The 14,795-nt window shown below is 37.3% G+C and overlaps 1 protein-coding gene across 1 annotated transcript in view; it reads left to right on the top strand.

Moving 5' to 3' along the window:
* The window catches only part of Gys2 (glycogen synthase 2), a 57,718-nt gene that overhangs the window by 35,416 nt on the left and 7,507 nt on the right, over positions 1–14,795 (top strand). Inside the window, exons 8-12 of the mRNA XM_063238337.1 lie at positions 825–931; positions 1,561–1,620; positions 2,054–2,132; positions 3,395–3,508; positions 10,210–10,336. Of these exons, the coding sequence (XP_063094407.1) occupies positions 825–931; positions 1,561–1,620; positions 2,054–2,132; positions 3,395–3,508; positions 10,210–10,336 (487 nt within the window). The remainder of the gene's footprint in view (positions 1–824; positions 932–1,560; positions 1,621–2,053; positions 2,133–3,394; positions 3,509–10,209; positions 10,337–14,795) is intronic.

Here is a 14,795-nt window from a genome sequence, read left to right as displayed (position 1 = left end):
AAATTTATGCTTTTATTTGTAAAGGTATTTGATGTATAACTTCCTTTAGAAAGAGAAGGCTGATAGTATATGTGGGAAATGAAGAAGAAATCACAGATTTTAGATTAAAAAATTACTAATAACAGTTTTGCTATTAATCTATTATAGGAGGTCAGATGAAGTGTTAAACCTCTCATGCCTTTCTTTTAACATTAATAGAATGAGGAGGGTGATATTAGTCTACATGATTATTATGAGGAATAGATTCAGTTATATATTTAAATTGTCCTAGAATAGCCTGCTATATCAAAACTGATAAATATGTGGCTTATTCTTTACTTAGTGCCTAAAAACTAGGACACAACATAATAATGATCCAAATACTTACCAAAAAATGTGAACAATCTTTTCGTGCAAATCAATGTGAATCAACTAAAAACAAGAAAGAACAAACTAGAACTAAATTCTCAGTAAATTTCTGGCCTGAAATTTTAGAGAACTAATTGGCCTTGTATGTTAGCTTACATTTATTCTTTTTAACTAGAGAAAGGCACTGTGAAATCCGTAGCAACTGTTACCTGTTTTAGATGATCAATGCCATTAAATACTTTGCTCCTGAATTTTCAATCTGTTAACTGTGAAATCTTGATGGCAAGCGAGATTTAAATAAAAATTCCTGGAAAAGTCTTGAGAAGAAGAGAAATTTTTCTGTCAATTATAAATAAGTAGCTTTTTCTTCCTAACAACATTTCAAAACAGGATTTTTCAAAGTTTAAGGTCTGTCCGTCACACGTGTTCTTAATCTCTGACAGCTGACTCTGTTGTGTTTTCTAATCTCTCCTCAGATGCACAAAAGCAGCGTCACCGCGGTGGTGTTTTTCATTATGCCTGCCAAGACAAACAATTTCAACGTGGAAACCCTGAAAGGACAGGCCGTGCGGAAGCAGCTGTGGTAATCTCAAGTCCTATGAACATTCCTTGGCAGTGAATGTAAAGGGATTTGTCCTTTACTGCGTCATCTCTGAGAGTTCACCTGGAACTTCTTTTTCTTAAGATTATTAATCCTACTTGGTTCTCTCCTCATCTTGCCCTTATGTCAGATGCTCTCATGGCCTATACCATCACAGGTCTTATTAGAAAAACTTGGAAATGAGCAACCGTGGAAGGAGCAAACCTCAGCAGAAATCTTTAAAGATGGGTTGAATATGTCTGAAACTTTTTATCATGGATATTTAGACTCCATGTATAATGATTCCCTCTATATTCAACTTAGAATCAGTAATTATCAACCCGTTCCTAAACCAGATGTATCTGCATCTCCAGCCCCTGTTCTTCCATCTCTCAACCATCCCTCAGTTATGATCAAGTAGAAGACATTTAAGCTCTCTGTGCTGGTCACAGGGTTCTGTTTCCAAGGCTCTGTAGTTCCTTACTCAAGCTGAATTGTCGAACATAAAAGAAGATCTCTAAAGAGGATCTGTAATTTCAAAGAATGCTGATGAAGCAACTGCATTGTTATGACAAAGGAAAATAAAAAAATTATGATACCACCTAAATTAGAAATCATTCTATTTCAAACAGGGACACTGTACATTCGATGAAGGAAAAGTTTGGAAAGAAACTCTATGATGGATTGTTAAGGTAGGGGCTTGGAAGGCTTAATATTTCAGATGTCATGATTTAGATACTGTCATGTATGTATTTTGTTCCAAATATGAAGAAATTAAGAGCTCTTGGAGATGTAATATGTCATGTAAGCAATGTTTTATCTTTTATTGGAAAAATACCAGAAAATAGTTTATATGCAGGAAAACAAATTTGACTATGCAAGCTTTAAGTTAGGGAGGAATCACTACTGGTTAATATTTCTGAGAGAGTCTCCAACTCAAAACATAAATGATTTATATGTAATATTATATAATATATACTTATGTGAAATCTACATTACTATCTTTACTTGATACATAATAACATTTTAAAAATAAATAAAATGTAGAACAGATATATCTGGTTCTTAGCACTGGATTGCCACCAATTGTTTCTATTTTTATTATTAATATTATTTTTTTCATAGAGGAGAAATTCCTGACATGAATAATATTTTGGATCGAGATGACCTGACAATTATGAAAAGAGCTATCTTTTCAACTCAGGTAAAATAAAAAAATATCCACCATTTCTCATAATTATTAAAATTAATCTAAGATTATTATGCCAATTAGGGATGTTTGTAGACCTGAGAATCAACTTTAGTAATGACTTTGTATGTTTTTTTATGAGTAGTTTTGTGAGCTTCTTTCTAAACAAAAAAAATGTGGGGCTGGGCATGTAGTTTTGTAGTGAAGAGTCTGCCTGGCAAGTGTGGGGCCCTGAGCTTGGTTCTTGGTACCTAAAAAAAAGGCCTAAATAAAGAAAATGTGGTATATATAGAGAGAATGGAGTGCTACTCAGCTATGAAGAGGGAAAACTTGAGTCATGTATAGGAAAGTTGATGCACCTTGATTCCATAATTCTAGTGAAATGAGACCTAATTTCTAGTGAAATAAATCAGACACGGTTTAAGTATTGTATGGTTTTTCTTTTATGAGCTATCCAAAGTATAAGTAATTTCAGAGCAAAATCAAAGATAAGTGATAGGAAACAGAGTAGATGACATGTAGGTGGGGAGCAGATCAAGGGAAGGGGAAGATGGGAGGAACAAGATGGGAAGGGGAAGAAGAAGTAATAAGGATTAAGATACGACATGTACATGTACCAGCTCCCCACAATGAATGCATTCATTATATAACACAACATGTATTAATAAAAGTAAAATGGGAAGAACAATAAAAAGTCTTTTAAAATTGTGAAATTGGTTCTTGTATCCACTTAACAAAATTCCTTTGTACCTAATGTGTTCAGCTGAAAAACTGTGCATGCAATAACCAAAAACCACTAAATTTTTCCAAAGGCATATTATTTGTCAGAGTAGGAAAAATGCAAATATTCTCAGTTGAACGGAATTGTGGCAAAAAGAGGTAAAACAAATGTTTCAGGCTTGCTCCCAAAGCCTAAGAGTGAGATACCAGGAACCAAAGAACAGCTGTGGTAGAGGACTCCGGAGAAGCTCATCCTGAGTAAGACTGCAAACACCCTCAGATTCCAGATAAATCTCAGAGGCAGTCAGAAAGTCTGGCCTTTGCTATAGTGGGTGTGGGTAAAAGAAACAGCTTTAATGTGTACACAGTCTGTGCAGAAAGTTCTGGAAGAAATTATCTTCCTCTGAAATACACACGAAACTTAGTCATCACCACCTCGTCATCTTACAAGACTGAGCACCTAAAGGTTGCCTCAAATGTCAATGGTTTGTTGTTGAAATTAGTCACGCTTGTTAATGCCTTCCACGACTGACAGTTTCTTCCTTCCGTGTCTTCAGAGACATTCTCTGCCACCTGTGACAACTCATAACATGATCGATGACTCCACAGATCCCATCCTCAGCACCATTCGAAGGCTCGGGCTTTTCAACAGCCGCTCAGACAGAGTCAAGGTAGAGCTAATTGGGTATGAAGGGTACTTCCAAATGACTTAGCATGTGTCATGGAATGTGTCATTCAACATCTACCAGAAATATCTAAAGCATTTCTATAGAAAATTAGTTGTTTCTTGTTTTAGGTACTTAGAGTATAACAAATATTTTAGATCATTCTTGAAAACTGAATTATACCCATGGCTTTGAGTTATAACCCTAATCTTTGTTTTCATTGTACGATGGTATCAATAAGCATTAAAAAATCACCTAATTTTTAATGATACAAATACAGTCTAAGAATCACATTGATGAATATAGTACTAATTGGAAGTATGTTTACTTCTTCCTGATACAATTCAGTCTAAGACAATAATATGAAAAAGCCTCCAGTTTTACAGGATATTTTTATCTAATTTTCTGCCAATCAGTGAATTCTTTTACTCTTGAGTTTCGACCACAACTAAGCACAGAATTATTTGCTCAGAGTATTTACATGAATCAACTTGTTTCTCCGTTGTGGAGTTTAATCTCATGATATTTACCAAGCCGGCTCTGTGCCAGACCTGGTACCTGATGCAGACGCCAGAGGACAGCACAGAAACAGAACATGACTTAACTTTGCTCACTTCCGCCCATCTGTGTTTATGAGCAAATCATTACAGGCTGTTACCAATCTTTTCAAAGCCCCCAATTCTTTTTTCCTTTCACTTTTAGCAGATGATTGTCTTGAGGATTCAATAAATTATAAGCTTCTTCAGGACCTCTCACAGTGGCCTCAAATAAAGATTATGACTTTGTTTCCCTCCATTTTCAACATTTCATTCACTCTTGTAACCTTAGGAAATGTGCTCTATCTATTCTCTTCCCTTTCCAGTTTTAAATTTTGATTTTGTTTTGGGTGCTGGGAACTAAATTGAGGGCATCCTACATGATAAGCAGGTATTTTATCATTTAACTATATCTCTAGCTCTCTTCCCTTCCCTTCCCTTCCCTTCCCTTCCCTTCCCTTCCCTTCCCTTCCCTTCCCTCTATCATAGTGGAGACTGAACACAGAGCCTTCAGAGTGAGCTGTGTTCCCAGCCCTCTTTTAAAGACAAGGTTGCACTAAATCATCAAGTTGCTTAGGCTGGACTCAAATTTGTGCTCTTCCCGCTTCAGTCTTCTAGGATGTTAGGATCCTAGGGATGCACTACCATGGCCAGCTGCTATACTTTCTAATATTGAAGATTTCTTCCTTAGAATTAGCCTTTTGTTTGCTTTCTACAAATGTTTCTTAAATTTCTCCACACTGGAAGGCAAATTTTGTCTTAACCCTCTCTCCTTCTGATGTTTAAATGTTCCTGCCTTTCTTATTGTTTGCTGTAAGATGTTTTGAAAAAAGTGATATATTCTTAGATTCTGTCTTGGTTATTTTTCTCATTGCTGAGACTCAATATCCAACACTCAAAAGTTAAAGGAGTAAAAGTTTTATCTTAGTTTACAGTTTGTACAAGTTTTAGTCCGTGGTCAGCGGGTTCTGAGGCAGGGTCATGCGGCAGAGGAACATGGCAGAGAAACAGTTCATGGTGTAACAGGCAAGACACAGCAAACAGCAGCATTGAGCCTCCCTTTCCCTTTTAATTCATTCAGGCGATAAGCCAATTGGTTGGTGCCACACACCCCAGAGTGGGCCTTCCCATTACTGTGCTAAACCGATCAATGGACTAATTTAGTTATCTTACTTCCTTAATCCATATTCACACACTCTAGATCAGCCACCTCTGAAAACTTCACCTATGAATACATGAGGCTTTGGGAGAACATTTAGGTATAAGCCATAACACCAGTGGACACCAGTAGTGAGAAACAGGGAGAAGTCAAATATAATCATTTTCTGCCTTGAGGATGTAACCAATGCTTTCTAAAAACTAAAGGAAGACTAGAGAGGCTGGTTTGAAGGTAATGTCATGAACTGAGTTCAGTTTTTGTTAGATTTCGTTTGAGTGACATGTGAGATGCCCAACCTGAGATTTACAATACAAACTTAGAAACAGGTTTGGGCCTCAAATGGCAATTGCAAGGGGAAGTTACTGACACATGGCTTATGATGGAAACAAGAGAAATCCTTGAAAATGGGTGGAATTAGTGAAAAAAATGTTTATTTAAGGAACCCTCAAGATTTCAGGAAAGGTTAGAAAGCCTAGGAAAAGAAAAAAGCAGAAAATTAGGAAAGTATTTCAGAACTCAAGGTAGAAGAAATTTTCATAATGGTGGAAAAGGCTCACGATACAGCGAAGCAGTTTACACAAGGTCTCATGCCATGTCAGACATACTTACACATTCACATGTACTGTCCTGTGGCATGCGCCTGTGAGTGCTTTTCCATTTCTTGTTTGTGCTCCTGTATGTGCAAATTTTCACCCTTAACCCACCTCCCACAGCAAGAAAGCACATTTCTAGAAAAGTAGACTACTTCTGTCACAGATGCTCCATCCTTTACATATTTTTCCCATCAGACTGGAGTCATAGAGACATCTGTCTGTGGAATGTGTCATTACTAACTTGTCCTTGCTAGCACATAGCTCATCTGATCTATCTTTCTCCATTTTTTTTTCATAGAAAGGTAGAGACAAAGATAGATTCTTATTTTTCTGTACATTTCTGTTTTCTGCAGCTCCTTGTATGTCACACCCATGTCTAATTCTGGGGTTCCTCCAGTGAGGACCTGTGTGAAGTCTGCACATCAGTACAAGCCATGGACAAGAAGTAGAGATGAGAAGGATGATTTTGGGAGGGTGAAGAAAGGATGACAGGTCACGACCCTGACAATGATCCATGCTTTTGTCACTCTTGGGAAAACTGTGGCTGAAAGATTCCCTGCAATTGGGAGCACTGAACAGAAAGTGCTTTGCCAACCTGTATTTAATTTGTTCTCCTTCCTTCTCTCACTTTGCAGTGCTCAGGACCAAGCCTAGGGTCTCACACATGTTAAGCAAACAGCTTACCACTGAGCCATGCCCCAGCCTTAAATTTTTTTTTTTTTTTTTTTTTTTTTTTTGTATCAGTGAAACAATTTTTCAGGAATGGACAAGTACCTCCTAAACATATTAACACTCAACACCATTGTATTGGTTGATGATATTATTTGTTTGTGAAATTCTCATATCTCATTCATTCTAACAATGTCTTTGAGATTCAACCAGCAAGTCATGTCTCCCTGGCTCCTTTCCCTAAAACGTTACTCTATGCCAGACAGAACAGTTGTTTCCTCATCCACATTCCCAAGGCATTGTATATCTACTGCAATTATATAAATTATCCAGTAAATTGTTTTTCAAGAATTTTATGTGCCCATATGTTTAGAAAGGCTGTGAGTTCTTTGAAGCATAATGTAGCCTCGGATAGGGTCCTCTCCGAAGCAGATGTGCAGACAGGTTAGATACGCAAAAGGCTCATTAGAGGAAATGCCTGGGAAGCCGTGGGAGAAAGCAAGAGCAGACGGCAGATACAATCAGCCACCCACATAGGGGGGCAGACCGAATGAGCCAGGAAGATCCATAAACTATAGCCCAATTTCAAAAATGTCTCAGTCTGTCTTTCCTTCTTTCCTTCCCTGCCTTGGTTCCTCTCTTTCTTTTTTCTTTTTCCTTTGCTGAAAGGAAAGTTAAATGTATTTCATGAAAAACTAGAATTAATCAAAATTAGTTAGCAAACTAGTTACCAAAAAGTACACTAAAAACAGCAGACTAACAGTGATACACAAAGGGGAGGAGCAGAGGTACAGGACCAGTACTAACTCTTGTAAGTTAATGGACCTAAACCACTCACAAGCATATACATGCATGCACACACAGACACACGTGTACACACAAAAATACAAATGACGACTTTGTAGCATTATCTGCTACTAACACAAATTCACCATTATTTTATAATGCTTTCTTTCTGAACGTGAAAGGGGCTTATTATTGTGTTTTGCATATCCATGTATGGAAAACGGCTTATTTTTGACTTATTTTAAATATATCAGTGTTAGTACACACTATTTTTTTCTGTATTTAGAAATGCTTCTTTTCAGTATACCTTCATGTATGTATACCTTCTATTTAACAAAGAAATTTCCAAGTGGCAACTACCAGGGGATCTCATTCTATGAGCAATGAACTCAGTGGTTTTAATAGAGATAACTATTAACAGCATTAGGGCTTTCACAAACAAGAATTGCCCACCAGAGAAATCACCCAGCAGGCAGAAATGGATCAGCACTTGTGTCTCTGCCAGGCTATAGGCTGAGGGGAACAGGCAGCTGCAGCTGTCAATCAAGATCTCTGGGGCCAGGACCCTTGTAGGAGATCTGAGCTATTTCATAATCACACTGTCTTACTTCACATCCCTGCCTCTAATTCTGTTTGTACTCTATTTTCAGAGTAGGTTGGGCTACTACTCTGAAAATAAATCAGCTTCCTGGAACCTCACCTCTCTCTGAGATAAATAAAAAGCCAGTGGAGTTTTTATTTGTTTGGTTTTGTTTTTCTTGCTAAAAGGTTGTTGTGAGCCACGTGTGGCATCCTTTGTTTATAAAATCTCACCTAATCCTTTCTACAACCTTCCACTGACCTCTAGAATCCCTTCCTCTGCCCTTGGCTTCTGCAGGTGGCTGTTCTTAGGTTGAGTCATGCGGCTACACTGTTTGGGGACAAAACAAATGAGCCATGATGTTTTGGGTTACAAAATAGGACTGTGGAGAGGGCAACTTTTCTCTAAACTGGAAATGCTGAAATAGGTACAATAATTTTCCAGTCCTTCTTTCTGATTCTTTGCCAAGAGAGCAGAACCCTTGGGTAGCAGATTTCACTTTTGCTCAATACAGTATTTGCAGGCTGTCTCTTTTTCTAGTGCATTACTTTGCATCTACCAGGAACTCAAATCATATTTTGTGGAAGAAAATAGCTTATCCATTTGCTTTGCCATTTTGTAACTCTCATGCCTGAAGAAACCATCCGTCTTAGGTACTGGCTTTGAACATTTTGCATGTGTTGTACAATTTTATTTCTTCCTCAGTTTAACAAGCTCCTATGATCCACTGAGAGTCAAGATCTTCGTAGATCAATGAGTCAAAATTCTCCATTAAAATGAAGACTTCTGAGTATTTCTTTATTTTAATTCCTGGCATGTGATATGATTATAAAATAATAAAGTCAATTTAAAATTAATAAACCAATGGCCCTGCTCTGCCTTGGTTTCTTTATTTCCAAAATTCTAAAATTAGGATAATAAGAATACCCATTCATTTCATCTCACAGTGTTGTTAGGATGAAATGAGCTACTGTATGTGAAAACTGTTTATGATATATTCAGTGTTATATAAAAGTGTTATGATTATTGGTACGTCTCCAAATTAGGGGTGTTCTTCAAAGTAATCGCTTTGGAAGAATAAATATTCTTATTCTGTGAACAGAGCATGAAAAGTGCAGTGCCCCTGTTCGTTGTTCTCTGCCTTTTCCTCTCTCTTTCCTTCTAGAACAATTTGCTTCTACAGCTATTGAGTGGAGCCTGCACAGGTACCAGAGTGGGAGGGGTGTACAGGTAATCCAGAGAGGTGTCAGCACTTAGGCAGGTGACGAAAGGGCACACAGCGGTCACACTGCCTGAAGCAGAAAGTCAGAGCCAGCCTGGCGCCAGGACTACACAGTGTGTGTGATGAAGTGTGCAGGTTGATATGTGTACTTTTTTATTACTTGGGGTAATACACTAAGAATAACTTATGATTAAAACCTAGAATGCACTTATATACAAATACCCATGTAAACATTGGTTTTCAATTTTTAAACACCAGCACACCATTGCGTACTGGTCAGCATAAATTTACTGCCTTTTACTTCAAATAGAATGGAATTTTGAACAAGGTGGGGATTGACCCCAGGGCTTTTGCACTGAGCTACATTCCTAGCCCCTTATTTATTTTTCACAAGTCTGTCTAGGTCATTGAGTTGTCCAGGCTGAGGTTGAACTTACAATCTTTCTGCCTCAGCTTCCCAGAGTACTGGGATTATAGGTGTGCACCACTACATCTGTCTGTGACCAACATTTTTAAAGGGTCACTTGGCTGTGTTGAATAGAGAATGTCATGAAACAGAAGCAAAGGCATCTTAGGTGAGAGGGTGACAGCTTGGATGTGTGACTGAATCTAGACAGGACTACGAGAACATCTTCCCTGTCCTTTAGTTCCATTTCATTTGGTCAACTCAGGCTCAGGGTATGACACAGCGGTCTATTACATGCATAGCTTGCCCCCTTTCTGCACAACTTGGATAAATTAATAAGTAAGACAAGTCATCAGTCGAGAACAAAATATAACCTTTGTTGCTGCTCAAGGCAAGATTAGAAGACACTGTTCTGTGGGATAGCAAAAGTGGGCCCTCTTGTACGCCAGAAGGAAAGCTAAGACTGCAGAGCGTACTTTTATTTAAGGAGTAACTAGAATGAGCTAGAAGTGTAGCTCAGCGGTGCAAGCACCTGCCTGGAAGCATGAGGTTGTGAATTTGATCCCCAATACCAAAGAATAAGTAAAGTGAGAAGGAAAAGAGACCAAATCTTTTTTTCTTTTTCTTTTTTTTTCTTATCTCTTCCTCTCCCTATCAAATACAGAACACAAGTATTCTTAAAGCAGTAAAATAACCAAATGTAGGGGACTTTTTGCTTTACTTCCTTCTTTTTCTCATTAGAATTTGTCTTTTTAGATAATTTTGCACCCAGAATTTCTATCCTCCACCAGCCCTCTGTTGCCGATGGATTATGAAGAGTTCGTCCGAGGTTGTCATCTTGGTGTGTTCCCATCATACTATGAACCCTGGGGTTATACTCCAGGTATGTGAAAAATATCAACTATGTCAAGGCCAGCCTGAACTGCATAGTGAGACCCTGTCTCAAAAAAGACAAAAAAAAAAGAAAAAGAAAATGAAAAATATCAACTATGGAGTAAGTAGTATACTATATCACATGGATATGTATAGCATTAAATTGATAGGTAGTACATACTAAGGTTTTGATTTTTCAGTTTTTTTGGTTGGCTCTATCTCAGGGGTCAATTTTATGATTTGTAGATACTAAGCATCAGGACAAAATTATACAAGTACACCACAGTGTGATTTATTGCTTCATGGGATTGCAAAGAAAAAAAACAATGTTTTCTTAAGGTTGCATATTAGTTAGTTATCTCCACCCAACCCATGCACTAATGAGGAGAAGTTAGCTGCGAGTAATATGAGAAATAATAACCCAGGAATATAGTCCTTGAAAATTTATTCCAGAAGATACATTTTTTAAAAAATTAACAGATGTATTTATTTGTAATGAGTAATACAGCCACATGTTTAAAGAAGCAATTAGCATAAAAAATACAGTAAAAAATTGTTTTCACATGTGTCCCCCTAAAAAAGGGTGCTGTTAAGAAAAAAGGCAGTTAAAGGTAGATATCATCATTAACGACATCGTTCCCTTTTAGAGCTTATTCTCCCCATTTCCCTTTCTTTTTTAGAGATGGTGTATTCTCAGGTCCACTTTTTGTTTGTCCTTTCTGGCTTTTAGCAGCACAGTTGTGATCAAGAACAAGGACTATGCATTAATGCTGAAATGACCAATTAAAAGGGAAACAAATACTTTAACTGCGTGGCAATGATAAAGGATAAAAAATGACTTTCCCTGTCTCTTATTGATAATCAGAGATAGTCATCCTCATTTAGATACAATTCCTTTTAAGACAATAAAAGAAAAGGTTCAGAAAACATTTGTTATTGATAATTAAGAGACTAAATTTTGCTTTTTACATCTGGAAGCCATTGATGAGCAGAAACTCCAGTAAGGGGCAGCAGAGGCCAAGGTAAGGGGGTAATAGGTGGAACGAAGAAAGGAAAGAAGTAGCCCTTTAAGGGGGGCTGACTGTAACCCCAGCTATGGTAGACTGCGCTGGGATGCTCTCTGGAGACCAGCCTGGAAAATATAGCAGGATTGTCAAACAAACAAACAACAGAACAGAACACAAGGGATAAAATAAACAACTTTCTTATATGTGCATTCTTCCCCTAGAATTTAAATAAAGAATTTACAATCCCATAAAGATAGGATTTTAGAGTTTTCACTCTCTGCCTATATTAATTCTATTCTAGTGCTATTCTACTCTTTTTAGGTTCCACCAAGCTAATTTGCCAGCAATTATGAAAATCTTAAAAATTTTCAACAAAGGATTACTACCATGTTCTTGAAACATACCATGAAAAATGTAGCTAACGCTTCTTGATTTTGAACCACTCTCTTGTAGCTCAAAAATTTGTCACTGGCATCGGTTTAACTTTTCTTACAGTGCTGGCTTCTTATGAAGTGTTTGCATAAGCCTCTTAGCTCATTCAGTAGAGTACTGAAGAAAATAGTTCACCAGTGAACTTAACACAATGTTATTGAAACTTGCTTCTACTATTCTTAGGAAGCAATTCAATTTACTATAAGACCTATCACAGATAGAGGAGGAAAAAGTCCAAATGTATGAATGACTGAGGCATGTGACGATTCATTTCTACTGTGTGAAAAGAATGTCATGCAGCTAACATTCTTTGCCTTTCCTCCAAAATGCTTTTCCATACAACAAGGTTAAACTGAATAACCTAAAATGTTAGGCAAGCTTCAGTTAATGTTCTAAGATAAAGACCAGATAAATGGTTTATTGATGAGGAAAGAAATTTATAGAGTACTACATAATTGATAAACCACTCTGTTTTAAATTATCCAGAGGGAATTGTCATTCCTCACCCAACCTGCAGTTACATAAATGGCAAGACTTCTGGTGGCATAAATCTAGTTTTTGTATACTAGGTAACGCTCTGATTTCTTTGTAGAATAGTCATATGTGATATTGGATCTAATTTACTATAGGAAGCATTCATTAAAGTCTGCTCAATGTTTTAAGAAAGCTAAACTAATAAAAATGCTTATTTCATTAATTAAGGATTACATGGTCGCCTGGCACTTTACTACAAAGTTTATTAATAATAGTTTAATAAGAAAAACAAAGTACAGATCTAGCTGATGTGATGAACACCTGTAATCTCAACACTCTGTTTGGCTGAGGCAGGATTGCCACTTTGGACCCAGTCTGAGCTAGTTTAGCAATGTAGCATAGTCCTGCTTCAAAATTAAAAATAAAAAAGAAGATTGGGCATGTAGGTAGTGAGAAAGTCCTGAATTCAATCCCTATTATGGAAGAAAGGAGACACACACACACACACACACACACACACACACACACACACACAGAGAGAGAGAGAGAGAGACAGAGACAAGAGGAAGAAGAAGAGAAGGAGGAGGAGGAGGAGGGCAGGGCAGAGCATAGAGGAGAGAAAAAGAAAATGAAATTATAGGCAAAATTGTGTGTACATAGTTATGTGAATTAAATTTGTCTGGGAAGGAATTCCAGAACTGTCATCAGATTCTCACAGAGATTTGTAATTCCCATCTGTCTTCTTCCCCTTTACTACACCTCCAAACTGGAGAACCACTGATCTCTAGCTGGAGATCTAACCCAAGAGGAAATGCTTGAGCAAGAAATGAAGCTACTGTCCATACTGTATTACTTCATGGATAAGGGAAAGATTACTTTTGTACCCACACCAGATCAACAACCAATAGAAATTCAATATTTAGATATAAACTCTTCATTAAAAATGCATACCTCTTCACCAGGATACCCATTCTTGTTTGATTATTACCTGTTTTTCAAGTTTTCTTTTGTCTTTTTCCTTTTTATTGGTACCGGGGATCAAACTCACGACTGCCTGCTTGCAAGGCAGGCACTTATGCCACTGAGCTAAACCTCCAACCCCTATTTTTCAAGTTTTACGCTATCTACAAACTTATGTTTTTATTAGGTACTGCTATATTCAATTATACTATGTCTGATGATACAGCCAATTCTATTGAAGATAACAAGAAACAACACAGGAACCATGGTAGAACACGTTGTACAGTGGTTTTATATGACTTTTTTGGTTCATGTGTTTATAGGAATATGTTTTATTTTCTCTTGCTTTGTTTTGTTTCTCCCTCTAATATAGAAAGGATAGAAATACATGTTGAGACTCATGCATACATAGAACCTATAAACAGTTTACGAGAATTGATCTTATAATGCATGATGTAATGAACAACTACTTCGAAGAAAAAGAGACACTACAATACCCAGTGCTGATCCTGTAGTGTCATGATGTGAAATCCAGCAATACTATTATTCTTTGTTCAGAGTGATTTTAGCCTGCTTTAGTTTGTTTAATCTTAGCATAAATGAAGGCATGGATGACTGCATGTATAGGATTGATGACCATATTACTAAATTTTTGTTGGATAGTTGGACAGAACTGTTTGCAGTCTTGCTGTTTGAATCCCCACTTTGTATGCTTCATTTTTGTAACTTGAACAACTATTTGTAAGAGGATGATGTGTAATCATCAGTTAGTGATTCCTTACTTTTTATTTTTTCTTTGAAAGTATGTATTATTTCTACCCTTTTTCTGTTTTGTTTAGTCTTTCTTTAAATAAAAATTTAAAAAAATGCATACCTCTCTCAGGTGTGGTAGCACATGCCTATAATCCCAGCACTTGGGAGGCTGAGACAGGAGGATGAGGATGACTAGTTTGAGCCCAGCCTATGTTACATAGCAAGTTTGAAGCCATCTTGAACTGCACACTGAGATGCTGTCTCAAAAACCAAAAACAAAAAAAAGATACCTCCTTGAGAGCAGTAGACTTTTTGAGATATACTATGTTTTCTAAGAAACAAATTTGGACCAAAAATGAGAAAGTATTGAAAGAGCTCATTGGTTCTTTGAGCATCTACAAAATTGGCAGAGGTTTAAGCCAAGGAGATTGACATGAGACAAGAAGCTACTCATGCCCAAATCATATTTATCCTACTCCCTCCATTTGCCAAGTAGAGTTGCAGGCTCAGGTTGGAGCAAATCAAAAACATACCTATGTATACTTGGAGGAACAGACAGGAGAGCACAGACATTCCACCTAGCAAGGATCCCAGAGCTGGGTTCCTGGTTCAAACCCTGCTCTACCTCTTCCTCTGGCTTTGTGAAGTTGGCCATATTACTCAATTTCTCTGTACTTCCATTTATCCAGGGATAGCAACAGTATCTCTATATAGGCTTGCTGTGCAGATTTAAATGCATTTACAAACATGGAAAGATCTCAGTCCCTGCCTGGCATAAAGTAAACAGCTATTCCTAAACCAATTAGGGTGGTTTTCTCCTTTGCATGCTAATGAAGATGCTCT

The sequence above is a fragment of the Cavia porcellus genome, unplaced genomic scaffold (genome assembly GCF_034190915.1).
Source record: "Cavia porcellus strain 051 isolate PalLab524CR breed Dunkin Hartley unplaced genomic scaffold, mCavPor4.1 scaffold_27, whole genome shotgun sequence".
NCBI classification, from domain to species: Eukaryota; Metazoa; Chordata; class Mammalia; order Rodentia; family Caviidae; genus Cavia; species Cavia porcellus.
The sequence above is the reverse complement of the archived record's forward strand: the minus strand, read 5'-3'. Positions and strand labels throughout refer to the sequence as shown.